The sequence below is a fragment of the Pleurodeles waltl genome, chromosome 6 (assembly GCF_031143425.1).
Source record: "Pleurodeles waltl isolate 20211129_DDA chromosome 6, aPleWal1.hap1.20221129, whole genome shotgun sequence".
In the NCBI taxonomy this organism is placed as follows: domain Eukaryota; kingdom Metazoa; phylum Chordata; class Amphibia; order Caudata; family Salamandridae; genus Pleurodeles; species Pleurodeles waltl.
This window is the reverse complement of record NC_090445.1, coordinates 248,693,829-248,715,799: the sequence shown is the minus strand read 5'-3', so window position 1 is coordinate 248,715,799 and position 21,971 is coordinate 248,693,829. Positions and strand designations below refer to the sequence as shown.

Below are 21,971 nucleotides of genomic sequence, written 5' to 3'. Positions count from 1 at the left end.
CACATCTTTCTTTATTTTACATTGCTCCTTTCCATTTAACTAGAGCAGGAAAAGTCTTTCCACATTCCATCATGTCTTCCCTCCAGCTTTTGTTGGTGATACAGCTTACTTTCTAACTACCTCTGAGTGACTCTTTTACGGTCTTCTCTTTTTGCCTGTTTCCTTTTCAGAAGCCATGCAACCCCATTTAGTAAGTTCACCAAACAGTGCGGTTCTGGGCATCGGCTTCATATTGTACATGGTTTGTCTTAGAAAATTTAGCTTATTAATATTAAAGGTACCCTCCATTGGAAACTGTAAAACTTCATAATTTTTATGGTGTATTTTATTACTTTTCATAAACATATACATCCATCACGAAAAGGCAATAGCTGGATCATTATTTTGAGTACATCAACAGCAAGGTAAGTATGAATGGCATAGCATTTACAGCATCACAGTATTGTCTGAAACTAACATGCATAATATATCTTTATCAAGTATTGCCATACCTTATGCCTATAATAAAATATATGCTGTGGCTGATAACTCCCAATGTCCAACCTCTCTCCTACCCACCCAAGCACCAAGATAGTCTGTTCTACGACTTTGAAATAACATATTAATGTGAAAAAGGAGCACGTCTATGCTGATGTGTATAGGAACAGTTAGCACCATTTGCGAAGGTTTGAGGGGAAGGGACCAACAGAAGTCATTTGAGGCCTTAAGGTATACATACCGGTTTCGAAACAATGCATCAAGTATTAATCTATGCCTGTTCCTTGCGATCGGAACTGCTCCAGTAACGTGACCTAGATCATAACAATACATCATTTTCATAGCCCCCTGTATTACTCCCTACATTACTTTCAGCAGTGTCCCAACAGCATACCTCCTCATGCCAACCCAGCTCCGAAGGCAGAGTGGGTGACTTCCAATGGCACGTTATTTGCCATTTAGCAAGGAGAAGGGCCAGTTCAACAAAGCATGCCTCTGTCAAGGAGCATCTCAATGTCGCGTATAGTCTCAATATACAATGTTCCACTGTGTCCCAGTGTTCGTGTTCTGTTAGTATCCTGAGCGAGTCCGGGACTCCCCTTCCAATATGATGATAAAGTGTGACATGCCCATAGCATATGTAGCAAGTCAGCCTCATCCGTATAACATTGGGGGCAAGAGGATGCAGCAGTGGGGAAGAGAGTGTGTATTTTGGAGGGTGTCAAGTATGTTCTGTGTAGTATCATAAACTGTATAAATTTGAATTGTGTATTGGAAGGTATAATAGTTGAATACTCAAGTAGGAAATGCCATTCCTTATCATGAAGTGGGTGGGCAAGGTCTGCTTCCCATTTATCCTGTAGGGAAGTCAGTGCTACCTATAGATTGGAGCAAAGGCCTTTATACAGCCACTTAACCAAGAGTCTGCCAATAATCATCTCATAAATTGCTCATACTAGTACATGTGTGTCTGGTTCCATCCCAGTTGGTGACCAGTACTGGCGTATGTACCGTAGAATAATGGCATGTGTAAGGAAGAGGGTCCCCGGAAGGTCATGTGATTGTAGAAAGTCCCGGTGCAGGATCAGCATGCTGTCTTCAAAGGGACCCCCAACAACAGTCACACCCTGCGCTTCCCAGTGTGCTAGTCTAACAGCTGAGAGAGCACCCGTCAAAGTGGGTATGTCACATAAGGGAATGATTGGAGCTGATGGAGTTGTGGCGCGTGAAAGGCGGAGTGCTGTGTGCCAGTATGTAAGTGCATTATGGAGGAGCAACAGTAGTGTACGATAAAGTCACTTACTCCCTGGCAATAACAATGCGTGTAGGCTCCTGCTGGGAAGTTTAGCAGGTGTAAAACCTTTTTCTTGTAGATGTATTTGCGCTAGCCAATAAGAGAGCCATTGTAGCTGTACCACAAAGCAGTATGATTGAAAATCTGGAGTACGCAGACCCCCCTTCTTCAGTTGGCAAATGCATCTTGAGAACACTAATGGGACCGGCGACCCACATAAGGGCAATCAAGAGAGAGCCCAATAATTTAAATATAGACCGTGGGATAATGATTGGGAGGTTTACAAAGTGATATAACAATTTAGGTAGCATCACCATTTTGGTTACGGCCAAACAGGCCGCCACTGATAGAGGAAGGGTGACTCAGAACTTCACCTGGGCCCCTAGTGCTGAAATAGCCTTCAATAAGTTCCCGTCTAATAAATCAGAATGGGATTTATAGATCTGAATGTCCGGGTACTGGAATGTATGTTGGGCCGCTGGGATATATTGTACACCTAGTGGGAGCACTCTGGAAGGCAAGGCAGCCCGAAAGTAAAACTCTTGAGATTTTGCATGGTTCACCCTCAAGCCGGAGAAGTAGTTGAGGACATTAGCAATTGGTGTAAGGTCCACGTTCATACTGCTGGTATATATAATCATGTCATCCTCATATATGGAGACCTTGTCCGATTGGGGCCCATCTGTAATACGCCATTCCGCTGCGTTCTGGATTAGCCTTTGTGCTAGGGGCTGTATTGTGAGCATGATCAGTAGTGACAACAAAGGGCAACCTTGTCACGTTCCCAGTAATATTAGGTATTGGGTAGAGATGTGTGCACCTGCTTTACCTTGTGCTGTTAGATGGGCATAAAGCACTTTGACCCAATTGATAAATGCTTCAGTAATGGTAAATTTCTGTAACACTAAGAACAGGTAGTTCCAGTCTAGTGAATCAAAAGTTTGTTGCAGGTCTAATGAGAGGCAGCCTGCATTGGGAAAGGGACTCCTTGCCAGCTCCATAACCTGGTATAGGCGCATATTATTCAAAGAAGTTCTCCTGCGAGGGACAAATCCACAGTGGTCAATGTGCACTAACTCTGCAAGTAAGGGAAGTAGTCTTTGGGCAAGCACATTGCTCAAAATTTTGTAATCAGAGGTCAGAAGTGACAGTGGTATATAAGAGGACAGATCATCTGGGGCTCGGCCGGGCTTAAGCAAAGAGGCAACCACGGCCTGGCCCATCATGGATGGCAATAAGCCATATTGAGTCTGTGATCTGTGAGTTTGTCGTTACGAATTCCGCAGCTCCATAATGGCTTCCTTGAATACTGGGAAGTTTGGTATCAAACCTCTCAGCACAATAGACCCACACTGATGCCAGTCTGGTATATATTGAGAAATGCACCCAGAGGGCATCTTAGAGATGCCCCCTGTATGTAAGCCAAGCTACCAGTGCAGGACTGACTGGTCTGTGCCAGCCTGCCACTTTCAGATGATTTTCTGACCGCATGGGGTGAGAGCCTTGTTGCTCTCTGTGGTCAGAAACAAAGTCTGTCCTGGGTAAAGGTGCTTCACACCTCCCCCCTGAAGGAACTGTAACACCTGGCGGTGAGCCTCAAAGGCTCAAGCCTCGGGTTACAGTGCCCCAGGGCACTCCAGCTAGTGGAGTTTCCCGCCCCTGGACAAAGACCCACTTTTGGCAGCAAGTCTGACGGGAAAATTAGGGAAAACAGGGAGGAGTGACTACCCCAGGTAGCACCACCCCTAAGGTGTCCAGAGCTGAGGCGACCCCCTCCCTGCAGAATCCTCCATCTTGGTTTGGAGGACAGGGACCAATAGGGTTAGGTTTGTGACCCCTTCCCCAAAGGGAGTGGGCACAAGAAGGATGTAGCCACCCTCAGGGACAGTAGCCATTTGCTACTGCCCTCTGAGCCCTGAAACGCCCCTAAATCCAGGATTTAAGGGCCTCCCTGAACCCAGCTCACCAGATTCCTGGTGACCTGACAATAAAGAAGAAGTACTGCTAAGCTGAATCCCCAGCAGAGAAGAAGGAAGACATAAACTGACTTTGCCCCAGCCCTACCAGCCTGTCTCCTGCTTCAAAGAACCTGCAACCAGAAAGCTACGCATCCTGCGGGACCAGTGACCTCTGCCAAGCTCCAGAGGACTGCCCTGCACCCTAAAGGACCAAGTCCTGACTACCCTCCAACTGATGCTATTGGCCAGTGACCAGGTGCCCCAACCAGCTAGAGAGAGTTCCCAGGCGATTGTGAGCAAGTGCCCACCCTGGGTTGACCTCTCCACCCCTCCACGGCGACGCCCACAGAGGGAATCCCAAGAAACCCCCCACCGCAAAAGCTCTGGATGAAGATTTCCAACGCCTAAAAGACCACTGCACCCACATCCCCAAGGCCTTGGGGAGCCCGACCTCTGATGCAGTTATGTTCAGCAGGTGGTCCTCCTCCCTGTCCACCCTGTGGTTTGCCCAAGTCGAGCCCCTGGACCTCGCCTGCAGCATCTGAGTGACCCCCGGGGTACCCTCATAGACCAGCATTGGAAACCCGATGCCTTGTTTGCACCCTGCACCCAGCCGCCCCAGTGCCGCTGAAGGTGTGTGTTTTGTGCCTACTTGTGGCCCCTCCAGTGCTCCTCTAAGCCCCCAGGTCTGCCCTCCAAAGCCACGAGTACTTCCTTAGGAGCCCATGTTAAATTTGCCCCAACTTTGACCTCTGCACCCGTGTTGCTGGTGGTGGGTGTTTGGGGTTAACTTGAACCCCAACCTGTGGAATTCTGAACCCCCGGAGAATGGAACTGTAAGTCAAGTACTTACCTGTAAATCTTATTAACTTTTCTTCCCCCCAGGAACTGTTTCTGAAAATTGCCAATATTTAAAAAACTGTATAACTTATTGATTTCAAACAAAGCACTGTTGATATATGTGTGAAATATGAATCTATTGAAGTACTTACCTGCAACTTGAATCTTGTGGTTCTAGAAAAATAAATTAAAAAAATATATTTTTGCCTTAAAAAAAAACAGTGGTCTGGAGTTAAGTCGAGTGTGTGCTTCTTCTATTGTCTGTGTGTGTACAATAAATGCTTTGCACTACCCTCTGATAAGTCTCAATCAATCAATCAATCAATCACTGCATTTGTAAAGCGCGCTACATACCCGCGAGGGTCTCAAGGCTCTGGGGAGGGGGGTGGGTGCTACTGGTCGAAGAGCCAGGTCTTGAGGAGTCTTCTGAATGCCATCAGGTCCTGGGTCTGTCGTAGGATGGTGGGGAGAGTGTTCCAGGTCTTGGCGGCGAGGTAGGAGAAGGATCTGCCGCCAGCGGTGGTTTTTCGGATGCGGGGGACTGTGGCGAGGGCGAGGTTGGCTGAGCGGAGGCTTCGGGTGGGGGTGTGGAAGCTGAGTCGGTTGTTGAGGTAGGTGGGTCCGGTGTTGTGCAGTGCTTTGTGTGCGTGGATCAGGAGCTTGAAGGTGATCCTTTTGTTGACAGGGAGCCAGTGCAGGCCTCTCAGGTGGAGTGTGATGTGGCTGCAGCGGGGGACATCGAGGATGAGTCGGGCCGAGGCGTTCTGGATGCGTTGGAGTTGTCTCAGGAGCTTGTTTGTAATTCCTGAGTAGAGGGCGTTCCCGTAGTCGAGTCTGTTGGTGATGAGGGCCTGGGTAACGGTTTTTCTTGTGTCGAGGGGGATCCATTTGAAGATCCTGCGGAGCATACGGAGGGTGTTGAAGCAGGCCGCGGAGAGGGCGTTGACTTGCCTGGTCATGGAGAGAGTGGAGTCGAGGATGACCCCCAGGTTGCGTGCGTGGTCCGTGGGTTCCGGGGCTGTGCCTAGTGACGTGGGCCACCAAAAATCATCCCAGGCTGATGGGGTGGGTCCGAGAATGAGGACCTCCGTCTTGTCGGAGTTCAGCTTCAGTCTGCTGTCCTTCATCCAGTTGGCTACGGCCTTCATTCCTCGGTGGAGGTTACCTTTGGCGGTGTGGGGATCTTCGGTGAGGGATAAGATCAGCTGGGTGTCATCGGCGTAGGAGATGATGTTGAGGTTGTGTTGTCGTGCAACGTGGGCGAGGGGGGCCATGTAGATATTGAACAGTGTCGGGCTGAGGGAGGATCCCTGTGGGACGCCGCAGATGATCTCGGTGGTTTTGGAGCGGAAGGGCGGGAGGCGGATGCTCTGGGTTCTGCCAGAGAGGAAGGATGTGGTCCAGGCCAGGGCCTTCTCTTGGATACCGGCGTCATGGAGGCGTGCTGATAGGGTGCGGTGGCAGACCGTGTCAAAGGCTGCTGATAGGTCCAGGAGGATGAGGGCGGCTGTTTCTCCTTTGTCCATCAGGGTCCGGATGTCGTCAGTGGCGGCGATGAGGGCGGTCTCGGTGCTCTGGTTACTGCGAAAACCGGATTGGGAAGGGTCCAGGATGTTGTTAACTTCGAGGTAGCGGGTCAACTGTTTGTTGACAATCTTCTCGGTCACTTTTGCTGGGAAAGAGAGCAGGGAGATGGGCCGGAAGTTCTTGAGGTCCTTGGGGTCCGCCTTGGTCTTCTTCAGAAGGGCGTTGATCTCGGCGTGCTTCCAGCTTTCTGGGAAGGTTGCTGTCTCGAAGGAACAGTTGATTGTTTTCCGGAGGTGGGGCGCGATGGTTGCGCTGGCTTTGTTGAAGACGTGGTGAGGGCAGGGGTCCGATGGGGATCCGGAGTGGATGGAGTTCATGGTTTTGATAGTGTCTTCGTCACTGACGCTGGACCAGACGGTCAGGCGACTGGTGCGAGTGGTAGTCGCAGGGGTGGTGGACTCGGTGGTGGGTGCGGGGGGGTCGGAGTTGAAGCTGTCGTGGATGTCGGTGATCTTGCGGTGGAAGAAGGTGGCCAGGGAGTCGCACAGATCTTGAGATGGCGGGATGTCGTTGGTGTTGGAGCTGGGATTGGAGAGTTCTTTCACGATGCTGAAGAGCTCTTTGGTGTTGTGTGCGTTGTTGTCTAGGCGGTCCTTGAAGGCGGTCTTTTTGGCGGTCCTGATGAGTTGGTGGTGTCTGCGGGTGGCGCTCTTGAGGGCTGTGTTGTGTTCTGGTGTTCGGTCGTGGAGCCATTTCTTCTCCAGCTTCCGACAGGTGTGTTTGGAGATCCGGAGGTCCTCGGTGAACCAGGCAGCTTTCTTGTTGGTGTGGTTGGTTGTAGAGGTCTTGAGAGGGGCGAGGGTGTTGGCGCAGTCGTTGATCCACTGTGTGAGGTTGGTCGCGGCGGTGTCTGGGTCGGTGGGGTCGGTGGGTGGTCTCAGGGCGAGGGCGGTAGTCAGTTGATCCTCGGTGACCTTGCCCCAGCAGCGGCGTGGTAGCTGTTGGGTGCGGTGGGTTTTCTGAAGGTGAAGTGGACGCATCTGTGGTCGGTCCAGTGTGGTTCGGTGGTGTGGTTGAAGGAGACGTGGGGGCTTGCGGAGAAGATGGGGTCGAGCGTGTGTCCAGCGGCGTGAGTAGGTGTCGTTACGAGCTGTTTGAGTCCGAGGTTGTCGATCAGGGCGGTGGAGTTGGCGTCGTTGTTGTTCTCGAGGTGGAAGTTCAGGTCCCCGAGGAGGATGTAGTCCGTGGAAGCGAGGGCGTGGGTGCTGATGAGGTCGGCGATGGTGTCACTGAACTGTGGGCAGGGTCCGGGAGGTCTGTAGATGAGAGTTCCTCTGAGGGTGGTGTTGGGGTCGGTGTGGATCTGGAAGTGCATGTGCTTGGCGGTGGTGAGGGTGTCATCGGTGTTCGTTGAGATTTTGATGGAGTCTTTGTGGATGATGGCGATTCCTCCTCCCACTCCGTTGGTGAGGTCTCTGCAGGAGATCTTGTAGCCCTGTGGGATGGCTATGGCGATGTCTGGTGCTGAGGTGGCGTTCAGCCAGGTCTCCGTCAGGAAGGCGACGTCGGGGGCGGTGGAGTCTAGGAGGTCCCAGAGTTCGATGGCGTGCTTGCAAGCGGAGCGGGTGTTGAGGAGGATGCAGTGGAGGTGGTTGGGTTCTCTGGCTGGTGGTGTGGAGGGTTGAATGCTGGTGAATCTGCAGTTCCGGCAGGAGAAAGGCCCCTGGGTGCATTTCGGGGTGGCCCGGTAGCAGGGGTGGTCTCGTCTGGTGTTGAGTGCATGGAGGGTGCTTGCGTCGTAGTGCAGTCCGGCGTTGCGGGGGGTGAGGGTTCCAGGGGTTCTGGTGCTGGGTGCGGTCGAGGCGCGGATGGGCGCAGACGGGCTTGTCTTAGGCACAGCCGCTGCGCGCCCGCTTCGTGGCCTCCATATGAGGGCAGAGGGAGGGAGGAGCAGCTGGGAGGTGGGAGCGGGGCGGCCAATGGGGGGCAGCAGGGGCTCAGTGGCGAGGGAAAATCCCGGGGAAAACCCGGGAAAAAAACGGCAGGAAAAGACGGCAGGAGAGGGACAACAGAGCACAGGGGTACAGAAAGCAAAACACAGGGGCACAGAATGAAAAAACAATGTGGCACAGAAGCCAAGCGCAGGGGTGCAGGGGTACAGAATAAAAAAGGGAGCGAGTAGTCAGGTGGCAAAAGCGGCAACGGAGGTTCAACCCACAGGGGGCTGTGTGGCAGATGGGGGGAGCGACCTGCCTGGTGGAGACTAACTGCTCACCCACAGTACCACAAAAGAGAGCATTAGTATTATCTACTTCAGCTTCTGTTAAGCCTCTGGGGAACCCCTGGACTCCGTGCTCACTATGTCTCATTTTGCTATAGTATATACAGAGTCAGCATCCTACACTGTTCCTAAGTCCCGGTGGCGGTGCTGGACCTGCCTTATACAGGTTAGCATAATAGGCATGGAAGGCCTTGCTAACATCCAACTGTGTATTACAATGTACCCCAGTAATCGAGGATTGGAGTAGGGGACAATGGAGGCTGTATCACACAGGCCAAAAGTGTTCTGGCCCTGTCTCTTTCAGTGTGTACCTTCTGAGTGTAGGTTGCATAACCCAATATTCTCAGTTCTTCTAGGGTTTCTGCATAACTGTAAAACCTCATCATGTGTGGTTTATTTATTCCACATACCGATCCAGGTGCATGTGTAATACCCGATCTCTACCATCATTTGATGTGCTGGATTTCCTTCACTCTGTAATTTCTGCCCCTCTTTAGGTATCTGTTTTTTTGGTTTAGGTTTTGAAAATATACCACCCATGTTTTACACCTAATAGAATCAAAACAAACTCAGAATCACAATAAATCTCTGTAAACAAACTTAGCGAACAACAGCCAAAAACAGCTCGGCTCTGTCAAAGGTTAAGCTATCACAGCGTGACTATACCAGCAACCAACAAGTCAGAATGTGGCTTTCTGATGACGTTTCACCAATCCCAGTGCAGCTCCCTGACTGCGTAACCAATCACGACTTGAACAGGAAAACAGTTACGGAACCACTTCAAACCATTTAAAAAAATCAATAATCCCTGTAGCTGCTTACCCCAAAAGGGAAATAAAAGTCAGTACTTTAAGTAAAATAACTAAATCGTAAAACATAAGGTTTTGAATATGAGTTAGGAAAGAAAGGGTTCTTGCTAGGCGAATCCTGACCAGCAGAAATCTACCTCCAAATTAATGTACTTCACCCAATGCACTTGTGGTAAGCACAATAACTTGAGTTAAACTTTCAAACCTGAAAATAAAATTTTGTTAATTTAGATGTGTAAGGAGTGCCTCACTCTACACACCACAATACAGCTTGGATCTACCACAAATTGGATAGCCTACTCTATTTATTCCAATAACACATTCATCTTCAAATGGGAATACAAATATGAATACTACATTATCACAACAATAATCTATCCAGAGTTGTCTTCACATATCCAAACAATTCAACACAGAAACAGAAATCCATCATCATGACCCGTATTCCAAAACACACTCGCAAACTCAATTTCTCCCTATTCATACTGAAACTGCCGTTTCATTCAGGAACGCATAGCCAATAAAACTAGTTACCTCCCAGGAGCATCTGGCACATGAAAATTGACAAATCTCCTAAGATTTGGGCATAAATGGTTGAAAAACTATAAAAATCTTTCTAAAAAAACCCTTAAAAAGGAGGAGCTCTTATGCAAACCATCCTCTGCTGCTATCATTCATAGGAGCTGAACTCTAATATTCCCCAACCCCAATACTGTATGAACCCCACAGTTTAACATAGGCAGGTCAGCTCCACGAGTCTTCTCATGCAGCTAGTGGTAAGAGACTACCCTTCCCATCAAAAACTCAAATAAAAGCAGAGTAGAACCATAATCAGAAACTGTGACCATTCAAGAATTGGATTCTAGATCAAAAATTTAATTCAAAAGGTTTAACACAGAATTATTAATAAAATATTACGGAGAAATGCAATAATCGTCATGAAGACTCCGATACTAGATACAGAATCATAAATCATAACAGAATCCTAGTTAGTTAGTAGAAATCCCTCCTAATTCTAAGTGCCAAACTCATAAAGAGTAAAGACAGCATTGTAAGTGAGGAAATAAAATCTCAGAATAATCTGACCGGATCCTCGGAGGAAAATGGAAAGTCATCCCCGATCCTTCGAACCCAGGGATTTTTATACTCAATTTATGCTTATTAAATAATGGAATTGCAAATTCAGCATGGTACAATCATGGTTAGGTCGCACTGGCAAATCAAAAACAATTTCATAAATCTGAAAGGTTCTTAAAACTAGCCCTTTGCTCTAGGTAGGAGAAATCTTCTGCATGCTTTCTCGGCAACTGCATTAGGGAGATGTACAACCCAATATTAAATTATTTCCTAACAATAGCCCATAGAATTATGTGTTATGGCATGCCTGCACTGGAACGTCTAGCAGAAATCCTTCAAAATGATACATTACGTACATAATGGAAAGCTTCATTCACAATATATGCTGTCTAATCCTACAATCTATGTGCGTCATAGCACTCTGTGCTCCGCAGAAGTGGTGGGGAGAGCAGACTCGCAGCAGGTAGCTTATTGGGAGTGGGGGGAATAAGCAGGAGCAAGATGAGCAGAACACCAGAAACTGAATCCATTTGAACTAAATGGTGCCTCACATGAAACTGTTGAATATCTATACTACATCTTTTATCACACTTCTAAGTGAGATAATGACACTGTTTTAAGTACCAAATCATTTGTTCATCAGTTACAGTCCCATGCACCGTTAAAGTTACTAAATTGCATATATCATTTGTCACCTAAAATTTGCACATCAGAAAAATCTTTAGCATATGCTCTCATTAAATACCCAAGAAACCCCAAAACATTTTTCTAAAATATCAAGAAACATGCTCCAAAACACCATCATTGAGAAGCGCAGAGCAGAAAGGCTGGAATAACTAGGGCCAAAATCATCAATTCAAGCTGGTAATTCCTCTCTTCACTGTGCTATTACAAGTTCTTCCAGCCTGGTTGGAGAAATGGAGAATAACATGCCATTTCCAGAACTACTGGGCCCATTCCTTCATGTTTTTCCCTATTCCAGCAATGTTTCTAACAACATTTATCTGCTTGAATCCAAGAGGTGGTGTCAAAAGAATTGAATTTGTGTTACGCTATGTTTAGTTATGATATGTTTAGTTATGTTTAGTTTAGTTATCTTATGTTTAGTTATGTTATGATTAGGTATGTTATGTTTAGTTATGTTTTGTTATGTTATGTTGATCCTATTGAGCATCTCCTTCACCAAAAAGGTCGCTTGGCGCTATGGACAAGTAAGAAGAAAGTTACCCGCAGCAGGGAAGTTGTTTAAACAAAATGGCCTTGCTTTTTTACCTAAATAAAAGGTGGGAGGATGTCCGTCTTGAATCCAATGGAAGATTATTTCAGAGGCTGTGGGGCAGGGTTGATAAGCTTTACCCCCAAACAAGGTTGTCCTGAAAGATGTTTGGTTTAGAAGCTAAGAAGCTGATGAGCCAAGAATTCTTAATGGTTAATAGCAACTAAGTTTACTTTTAGAAATTTGGAACCTTGCCATGCAAGCATTTCTGTACACGGTGTAGTGTCTTCAAGGATAAACAGTTTTCAATTGGCAGCCAATAAAGGGCTGCCACAAGTGGTCTAGCCAAGTAAAAAAGGAGGAGCAAGAGTGACCATTCTGACTGTTTCATCCTGAATTACATGCATCCTGAAAAAAGATGTTTGGAAATGCTAAGGTATAAAATTACAGTAGTCTATTTATGACCCCATAAGCACAGCCATCATAATTGTTCTGTTATTGATGGAAAGAAAGAACAATATAGGCCTGTGTTTTGGCAGCCAGGGAGTGTAAGATAAAACTATGGCTGATATTTGGCTCTCCACAGTAAGATTTTTATTTAACTTGACACACAAAGACACACTGAGGTTTTTGGGGGAGTAACACCAATTGAGGCACGACAAAATGGGGAGGGGAGAGCCATAAAGATTGTATTTTTCCAAAAACAATCTCTATTTTATCAGTGTTGATTCAGCAACAGCTGCACTATCTCAAGATGCACAAATCAATGCAATCAAGAAATAGCCATCCTTGCTAATTCAAAACATGTACATCAATCCTAACTCATGAGACATAGAGATGTGATAATTCAAGAGATAACCAACTGTGCTAATTTTACAATTAACCACCTTTTCCATGACAAGAGACATCTATATGCATAAACTCAATAGACACGTAAGTGCTATAGTCAACTAGATATCCACTTGAACTAATCCAATATACATTGATCTGTGCCAGTCTAGTTCTAGATAAATCAATGTACTCCTATGCTAGAGCCATCTACCTGTCCAATTGAAGGAGCATCAAACAATGGCAATCTAAGTGATATCCACATGTGCCTTTCTAAACGATATAAAGTTTTTCCAATGGAACAGACACATAACTGTGTGGATCCAAAGAACCCTAACTTTACCAGATCACAAACCCAGGCCACTTTCAGCGATAACAATCCAAGATACATCTAACTGTGCAAATCTTAAGAGACTCTAACCATTTTAATTCAAGGGAAATTCACCTGTTGTTATCAAAGTGCCACCCTGTAATGCCAGTTGAAGAGGCATCGAACAATACAAACCTCAAATACATCTAGATACGGTGTGGTACAGAGGCTAAATTGTTGACCATGGAACTTGAAGATCTAGGACCTGATTTAGTGTATGGTGGTTTTACCTGTGTCCTTAAGGGTAGTAGAGGTAATTATGTCCAGCACCCTGGTAGAGGACCACAATACTGAAAGGCCACCGCCAGCCCTGTGATGATATCTGTACCTTGAGAGGAACTGCCGTGCAAATGTTCCTCTCAAGGTAACAAAAGTGTGGTGAATGGCCACCTTCAATTTTGGTGGCTGTCCAGTAAACATCTGTTTTTCAAAAACAAATACCTGTTTGTCTTTTAAAAACCTGCCTGGTTTTCTCTGTCGGTGACAGACAGAGAAAAGACACAAGTCCTTCCACTTTAAATAGGGAGGGTGATGTGGTGCCCTTATTTTGACTGCCAGCACTCACGCCAGGCCATCAGAATATGTTTTTCATTAACAGAGCCAGCAGGAGCACCACAGACATAAAGCTGAAGGTATGCCCGATCTACAGTTGGGTGGGCGACCCAAGAGTTTGGTGGACAGGGTACTCCTGTCACATTTGTGACAGGATACCCTGAATGCCAAATTCAAAATCAGGCCCTAGTTTCTAACACCTGAGACACTTAATCAGCAATTTGGTCATCACAAGCAAATATATTAGTCTCCCAGTGCCTCAGATTTTAAATATAAATACTGTAATTGTGTAATGTAAATATATAACGCATATATGCAAAATCTCACATGATGTACAACATCTTAAACTGCTTCCTAACTCCCATTAATGGACAGGATTACCAACTGGGTTTGTGTTATGTATATAAATGCAAATAGCAAACAATGCCAAAGCACAAGAAAAACAACTATGGTATTCCAACATACACCCAATCACCTCAGTCCAAGAAACACTCCACTCTGTCAGTCCAAGGGTTACTCAGTTTTCCAATTCAAGAGCACCTAACTGTATCAATTCAAAAGATAGCCAACTCTGCCAATCCAAGAAGCATCTAGTTGGCCACTCTAACAGACATCACCAAGTCATCCATATGCTCCAAGGTTAGCGCCATCTAGCTGTGAAAATCCACAAAACACCATGCGGCAGAAATCCAAGAGAAACCCTGCCTTGTATACCAATTTGCCATCAGAACGTAGCTCTGATAATTTCATAAATAATCAACAAGGCCATTCCAATACAAGATGCCGATCAGCTGTGTCAGTTCAGGTTCTAGCCATTTATTGTGCCGATCTATTTAGATATTTGAGAAATCAGTGTCAATACAGACTCCAGCCAAATGTGGCATTCCAGATTCAATGCAGCTGCACCCATCCAGATACATATCAGGTGTTCCAACCAGGGACAAGTCAACAAAAATACCACCATGGTAGTTTAGAATGCCCATTTAAGAAGGGGCAGTCAGCTGACAGACAGATGTCTTTCTCTGAGATGGCTCTTACTTTCTTTGCACAAATGTTCCTACATCATGCCCAGAAAGGGAACAGTCATGCCTACCCATGCTCCCAAGCTAGCTCCCAAGTAAATACAATGAGGTTGACTTTGATCTGTTATAGTTCCATGGTTATCAACAGGCAAGTGTACTTGGTCACATCCATTCCAGGGATATGTTATTGGGGAGATTCAAGTATTACAAAAACTGATGGATGGAATGCTTGAACTAATCTTATCCATTGGTAATTTTTCAAGTCGCATTACAATCCATTGTTATTTTGCAGACCATGCCTCTTCAGTTTGGATCCAGCTATATGCAAATCAGTCTTGACCTGGCTCCAATAGGAACAGTGCAGACCAAACTGCCAGGCCAGGTCCTTCCTGAACCAGGACATAAGCAATCTAGGACCAACTTTGCCCTAGTGGGCTCATCAGCCAGGCATAGCTTGGTTACAGTGACACAGAGTGAACAGGACCCAGGTCTGGGCATACCTGTCCCACTTAGGGCGACAGAAGTATATAAAAAAGTGTTGGATGGAGTGCTTGAATTAACCTCAGACACTGGTAATTACTCAGGCTACATTACAATCCAATGTTATTTTGCACACCATGCCACTTCAGTTTGGACCCTACCATATGCAAATCAGCCTTGACCCAGCTCCGATAGCAACAGTGCAGCCCAAACTGCCAGGCCAGGTCTTCCTTGAACCAGAGCACAAGCAATCTAGGACCAGTTTTGCCCTAGTGGGCTCATCAGCCAGGTATAGCTTGGTTACAGTGACACAGAGTGCACAGGACCCAGGTCTGGGCATACCCGTCACACTCAAAGCGACAAAAATATATTAAAAAGTGTTGGATGAAGTGCTTGAATTAACCTCAGCCACTGGTAATTATTTGAGGCCGCATCACAATCCGTCAGTATTTTGCCCACCATGGTACATCAGTTTGGACCCAGCCATATACAAACCAGTCTTGACCCTGCTCTAATGTGAAAGGTCCAGCCCAAACTGTCTGGGGATGCTGTTAATAATTGCTTCAATGCAGAGGTTTTCACAGCAAGCATTTCTGGCTCGTATTCTGGCTCCATTTTTGCAACCTATTTATTTACTCTTTTTTTACAGGTGTCAGCTGTTTCGCAGAATGGGATGGAATCATTTGCTGGCCTTCAGTCCAGAAGAACGAACTGGTTAGTGTGCGATGTCCAGAGTATATCTATGATTTCAACCACAAAGGTAATTGATGCTGTCCTACCAGCTGCCCACTATGTATTAGTTTCAATGACTGCACATCTATTCACCCTTTTCAGCATCCAACTAAAAAATACGATGGCCAACAGGCATTCAAATTGAGTATAACATGGAATTACCTTCTTTGACATTCAAAAAAGACATCTAAATTCTATGCAAACATTAATATAATATCTGTCCAATCTGAATCAATGTCTAAATAAATAACCTGCTTACCTTTTGAAGAACTCAACGAAAATGTGAAGTTTGAAGACGACAATATGTTAAAAATATAGTCAGAATAGAGCAGATGAGATTTAAAAAAAAAAATTTCTGTGTTGAAAATTGTGTGGCATCTTACAATGCTTACTAGGAATGGAAAAGCTTTAGTTGCATGCAGATATTCCGTTCAACATAATATGTGATATTTGGTATAAATTGTGGAGTGTTTTCTGCCCATATATTCTAACAAATAAGATGCGAGAACATAATTTGAACTGTCAAAGCGTTGTCATTCTTCCGAGTTGTTTAGACATGAATATCTTTCTCAGCAAAAGCCCTACCACCAGCTAGAAAAGCAAGGAAGACTTATTCTCATAAAATTTAGAAAGATGCTTGGAGAAACAAATATGTTTAATGAAAAAGCTTTCACAGAAACACCAAATATAAGTAAATATGGGTATATTGAGATATACTTTACATAAATGTTTCAAAAAACATGTCTTAGACTGAATATTATAGGCCAATGAGATTATCCTTTGACCAACATCTGGCTTCCATAATGAAAGTGGTACTTGATACATTTGTTTCACTCTACCTAGCCACTGTTCACCTCCTTCAAGACAGGAGACTTCCCAGACAAACCAAAAGGCAATACTTAGTGCCATTCTAAAAGATATATCCACTTTGCTCTAAATAGCTCTATCCCCAGCTCACAGTCAATGGTGACCATCACAATCTAAATGTGTGTTTCATCTTTACGTTATCACTACATATTCGGTGTTATTGTATTGCTCTGTCATGTGAATCTAAGCATTTAGACAATGATTAAGCTTGCATTTATATATTGCATAAATTCAAATAGAAAAATACATAATACCATAAAATACCACACCATAAAAGAAAACATACAGAAAATACCTTATTACATCATATTTCATATAACATATCATCGATATAAATTTTCAGATGGGGCATTGTGGATTTTCAACTCATATGCATTCTATAAAGTTACCCTCTCAGAGCAACCCTATTTAATGTCTCTATAACATCAAGCTCACCAAGTCCCACAAGGATCAGTGACTATTCAGCACAAATGATATCCAGCTATACCTCTCACTGAAAGACTTCCAGGGGCTACATATCCGAAACTAAAAGGTTTAGAGGAGGTATACAATTTGATTCATAGTAGTTTGGTCCAATTAAATAGATCTCAAACAAGAGTATTGCTCAGGGGAACCCAAAAATTAGACATTCCACAGTTGTTTTACTGGGGAACCCTTTATTCCCCTACCAGGCTGGAAACACCCAGCTATCCTCTTCAATAAAGATAAGACAATTTATCCTTAAATCGACCCAGTTATACGAGACTGCTTCTTCCAGATGAGCATAGGAAAATGCCATTAACCTGACGAAGGTGATCAACTACTTCTTATGTGCAAAAGCAACCCAAAGCATTTCCTGAAGCAAGCTAGACCTGATGGGAGCCACCAGATCTATTATACCAGAATAAACAGATGTGTTTTAATGTTCCTTCAAAAAGCAGTGCATTTGCATGAATTCCGAACTTTAGCAGAAAGGTCCAAAAATACTGTTCTCTGTCATCTTGTCCTACAAACCTTGGGTAGAAACTGTGGGAAAGCAGAGGGAAAACAAAGACTATTCCTGCCAGTGCCCCACTGAACTCAGTTGTTCAGAAAGCCTAGGTTAGGTTTTGTGGACAGTCGAATGGTAAATAACGGTGGCTTTAAACAGTCACATTTTGACAACATTGGGCTTGTATAACTCCACAAAATGTTTAAATCAGTTCTTGGCAAGCCCAAGACAAGATGAGCAGCAGACTTTTGATCAGAAGGAGCGTTTTCAACGCAAGAAAATACAAACAAGTTTAATTATCAATCTGAGAAATTCCTGAAATATTTTGATGCACAATTCTAGAATGAGCAGAAAAAAACATTGCAGGGACACACCCATCCTCAGTAGGCCTCTAAGTTTCAGCCCATAAGGAGCAGGACCACTGTTGAGGGGTAGACAGCTGGCACCTGTCCAATTTGCTGTGTGATCAGCATAACTTGAGACACAAAACCAAAAGACCTGGTATAGACAGTCAGAGAGGAAACATGAACATTAAAGGAGACAGGAATAAGGGAGAACATCTGTGGGACTTTAAAAGAAACTAAGGAAGGCTTCACTGAAATGGAGGCAGTGCAACTGATTGCATCCTGTCATGGAGAAAAGAACTGATCCAAGCTAGCTTGTGTATTGCAGCCCAAACAAGTGTAACCTTCTCAACAGTATGGGGGGGATACAGTGTTGAAGGCTGAGGACAAATCAAGAAGGTCTAAGGCAATAAAACCACCCTTTGCCAACTTCAGACATAAGTCATCATGGACCAAGACCAAATTGACCCTTTCCAATAAAAGGACTGAAAGCCTATTGTAGCAGTTTGTAAAATGTTACTGTCTTCAAAGGATATGGATATCTCAGATGTAATCCCTTTTATCTGGTTTTAGAAGCAAAGGGAAGGAGGAAGATACAGTATAGTAACAACCTTCAATGTTGGTATCAAAGTTGGGCTACTTTAAAAGGGGTAAAACCACGGTCCTTATCCATTCACTGTGAATGTTACATTGTGCAAGGAGATGTTACATTAGCCTGTTAAAGTAGGTATAGTGATATCAGGTACCAGTGTGTTAAACATTACCACAATAGGGGTGAAAGAAGGTCCAGATATATTAAATTAATAAGTGAAAAAATAAATGAATGAGTAATCACTGAGAATTTAATGAGGGTTGGATAAGCCAGAGTTAACTCACTATTCTCAGCATATAGATCATTAGTCCAAGGAGGAAAATAAGTTAGTATCTTTTCAATCTTCTTAAGTCATCAAGCGCTATACAAAATAAGTCACACTAAAAAAGTAGGGCTGCCACACAGAGGTGGGGAAAGATTCTAGATAATTTTAGAAACCTTAGGTACCTTAAGGATTCTGTTGGAAAAATAAGTTATTCTTAAAGTTTTAATGTCTTTTTTGGCTGCTCCTAACCTTTCAATGGTGCAAAATAATATTTTTTTCCAGAGGCAGTAATTAGATTGCCATATTCGTTCCTTACTGTTGTAAGATTTCTTTAATTGAAGCAACTCAGTGTAGGATTAATCAGCTACAGTTCTTGGACTGACAATCCTGGAATTTCTGGTTAGGGTTATACCAGCAAGTGACCGCTTTTTTCAGGTTCATCCATTCAATAATATCTTTTGTTCAACATTATATTATTACCTTTACCGATTCAGCACACCTCGCTATACTACTCAGGTGCTACTACTCACTTTACCGTCTAATAGTTGTGCTGTTTTTCTGAAAATGTGAACTACTTTCATAGTGTCATATAAAAAATTCTCTCCTTTGAGAACTTTTCCAATTTTTTCCCACACATTCACTGTCCAACCTCAAGCAGTACCTTCTGAGCACTTTTTCCATGTCACATACTTCTTGTAAATGTCTGATTCTTTCCCTCACTTCATCAATGGACCTTAAACATTTTAAACATCTAATTTCTCCCATTATTTCAAAACTTTAGTTGATTCACAACTCATAGATCTATATGACCGCACTGTTTTCTTTAATTGAACTGCACAATCCAAATTATTTAATAAGGACAGCTGAATGGTTCCTTTATTCACCCTTTAAGCCATTCTACTGTGCTATTACTATTAGGATAATATAAGGATATTGTTCTGTGAATAATATCTTCCGTCTTAAAATAATGTTTGCCTTAAGAGATACAAGTTGCACTCCATTGTCATTCATCAATACTTCTGGCACTCCTTCTTCCAGAAGAACTTCATCCATGAAATTCAACAGTGTTCATATCTAGCTTCTCAACAACAGGAATGACTATCCACCTGACAACAAGATCAATCACGACTACCACATATTTGTTAAATTCTCCTACATCGTCCATAATGTCCTCAGTAACATTTTGCTACAGTTCTTCGGGGGCTTCTACTACATTCATTATAACCCTGGAAGTCTTTATTGTTTTGTCTGCACTAACTCACTCTCCACATTCTCTCACCACAGACTCTGTGGCTAAATTATAGATGGCCACCAATAAAAATTGTGTCATACCTGCTTTAGTCATTACGATTTCTCATGCATTGTTTTATTTTCTTCTTTTTCAGAGTTTGTTGAGGCACAGCCCTCCCACACCTTACAAGCAAATTTTCCTCAATACCCAATTCATTTATTATTTCCCAAAACATTAATACCACCACAGGTACCCTACTTTTCTTCGGCCACCCACTTATCACATAGCTTCTGACTTAATTCAATATACTGTCCTCATTTTCACTTTTCCATTCACCCTTTACTACTGCTGAAATTCCATTACAGCATGTTAAAGCAATCTGACATTTCTCTCATTCACTGATATAACACTCTATTAATTGAAGTGGTATTCATAAAAGGAAATCAGCTGTCAGATTTAGTTTTTCAGTATATTAAATCACTTTATATGTAAAATCCTGTAAACGGACGTAGAAACTTGCAATTGTAAATGAAGCATTGATTATTCCCTTGGTTGTGAGCAATTTTGTTAAAGGCTTATGATCACATCAGTAAATAATAGGTTTGCTTTAAATAAAACTTCTGAAATACTCCACTGCCCATACACAGGTGAGTACCTTCCATTCAATAACAGAGTATTTCTCCTCTGTAGGTGAGAATAAATGCAAGGCAAAATCAATAATACATTATTTTACCTTTCCATCTTGTTGTTTTTTAGCAGCTGTATGATGTGATAGGTCTTTTAGAAAAATCATGTGAGATTCTCAGCATAAAATTCTGTAAGACCTACAAACATTCTAATTTAATTTTCGTCTAATGGCACAGGAGTTATTTTCATCCCATCTGCTAATGTGTTTTTTGTGTAATGTGTAACTCACTAAGGTTATGGCCAAGGTACATTACTTTGCTGACCCCAAGTTTATATTTGGAAAATTCAACTGTAAGGCCTTTCTTTTCAGATCTTCCCAAAACCACATTAAATGTAGCACTGTGTGCCTCTTTACTCCTACCCATACCCATAATGTCATTTTGAAATAACATAACATCTCAAATCTTACCAATACTTCAGCTGCTGATGCCAGACCAAAGGGCAAAAATTTAAATTGATAACATTCCTCAAGTGTAGTAAAGGTAATAACATTTCTGGCTCACTTCCTGTAATCTGACTTGATGAAAACCTGCAAAGAGAGCTAGTGTGGGAAACCATTAATCCTCGGAAGAGGAAACCTTTCAGCAATTATGTTTTCATTGAGGTAGCGAAGGGTAACACACAATTAAACCTCCTTTCCATAGGACTTTCTAGTGATGACCAAAGCAGTGATTTAATCTGATGCATCTAAAGGCTCAATTACATCATCTTCCACTAACCTCTTAAATTCTTTAGGGATTTCCTCTTTTAACAGTATCTTTATATTCCTGACACAATGTACTTTGGGTATGGACTCTTTCTTAAAAAAAATTTAGTCTCAAATTCTAACAGTTACCACCACTAAACACTTTGGGATGGTTCTTTAACCTCATCGTTGTGATTGTTTCTCCTATGTCAACTACTAAAACCTTCTCCTCATTATTTGGGTCCAAAACTGTATGGATATTTTCTTGAACCATCCAACCTAAAACTGGAGGACCCTTTTTGCTACGTACAATTGTTTCCACTGATTGTCTGTTTTTAAATCTAAATTTAAATTTCTGATAAGCTAACATGTCAGTGGTTTCCCCAGTAGATTTGCCTGGTCTAATGTCAGACTCCATTAATTGATCTACTGTTTTCTTTTTGAAATATTTTCTCCTTATCTCTTCATCTATATTAGTGTAATGAGATCTCAGATCTGCCACAATATGTATGACCACCCCACCTACGGTCATGAAACTAACTGGTTTATTCTTTTTTGTGTTACCATTAATGTTAAGAACAACCCATCAAAACATACTTTTTTCCCAATACATTCTTCTCTCTCTCTCTCCCCATTGAATGGTTCTTCATGCCATTCTCAATAAACGTTTCATTTCTTTTTCTACATACTATTGAGACTTGGCCTTTAATTCCATAAAAAAATCATTTTTTGTTTTAATGCAGGTTGAAAGCAAATGTCTTTCTGCATCACATCTGAAAATTTTTTGGTGTTCTGTCATTGCCTTGTTTAGAAAACTGGTCCTTAGGAGAAGTTGTAGACTGCAAGTATGCTTGACATTTTGTCCAT

At 43.4% G+C, this 21,971-nt stretch overlaps 1 protein-coding gene across 1 annotated transcript in view; it reads left to right on the top strand.

Moving 5' to 3' along the window:
* Positions 1 to 14,546: 14,546 nt before the first annotated feature.
* LOC138301518 (parathyroid hormone/parathyroid hormone-related peptide receptor-like) overlaps positions 14,547 to 21,971 on the top strand; it is a 198,893-nt gene continuing 191,468 nt past the window's right edge. The window contains exons 1-2 of the mRNA XM_069242032.1: positions 14,547 to 14,739; positions 15,381 to 15,491. Of these exons, the coding sequence (XP_069098133.1) occupies positions 14,547 to 14,739; positions 15,381 to 15,491 (304 nt within the window). The remainder of the gene's footprint in view (positions 14,740 to 15,380; positions 15,492 to 21,971) is intronic.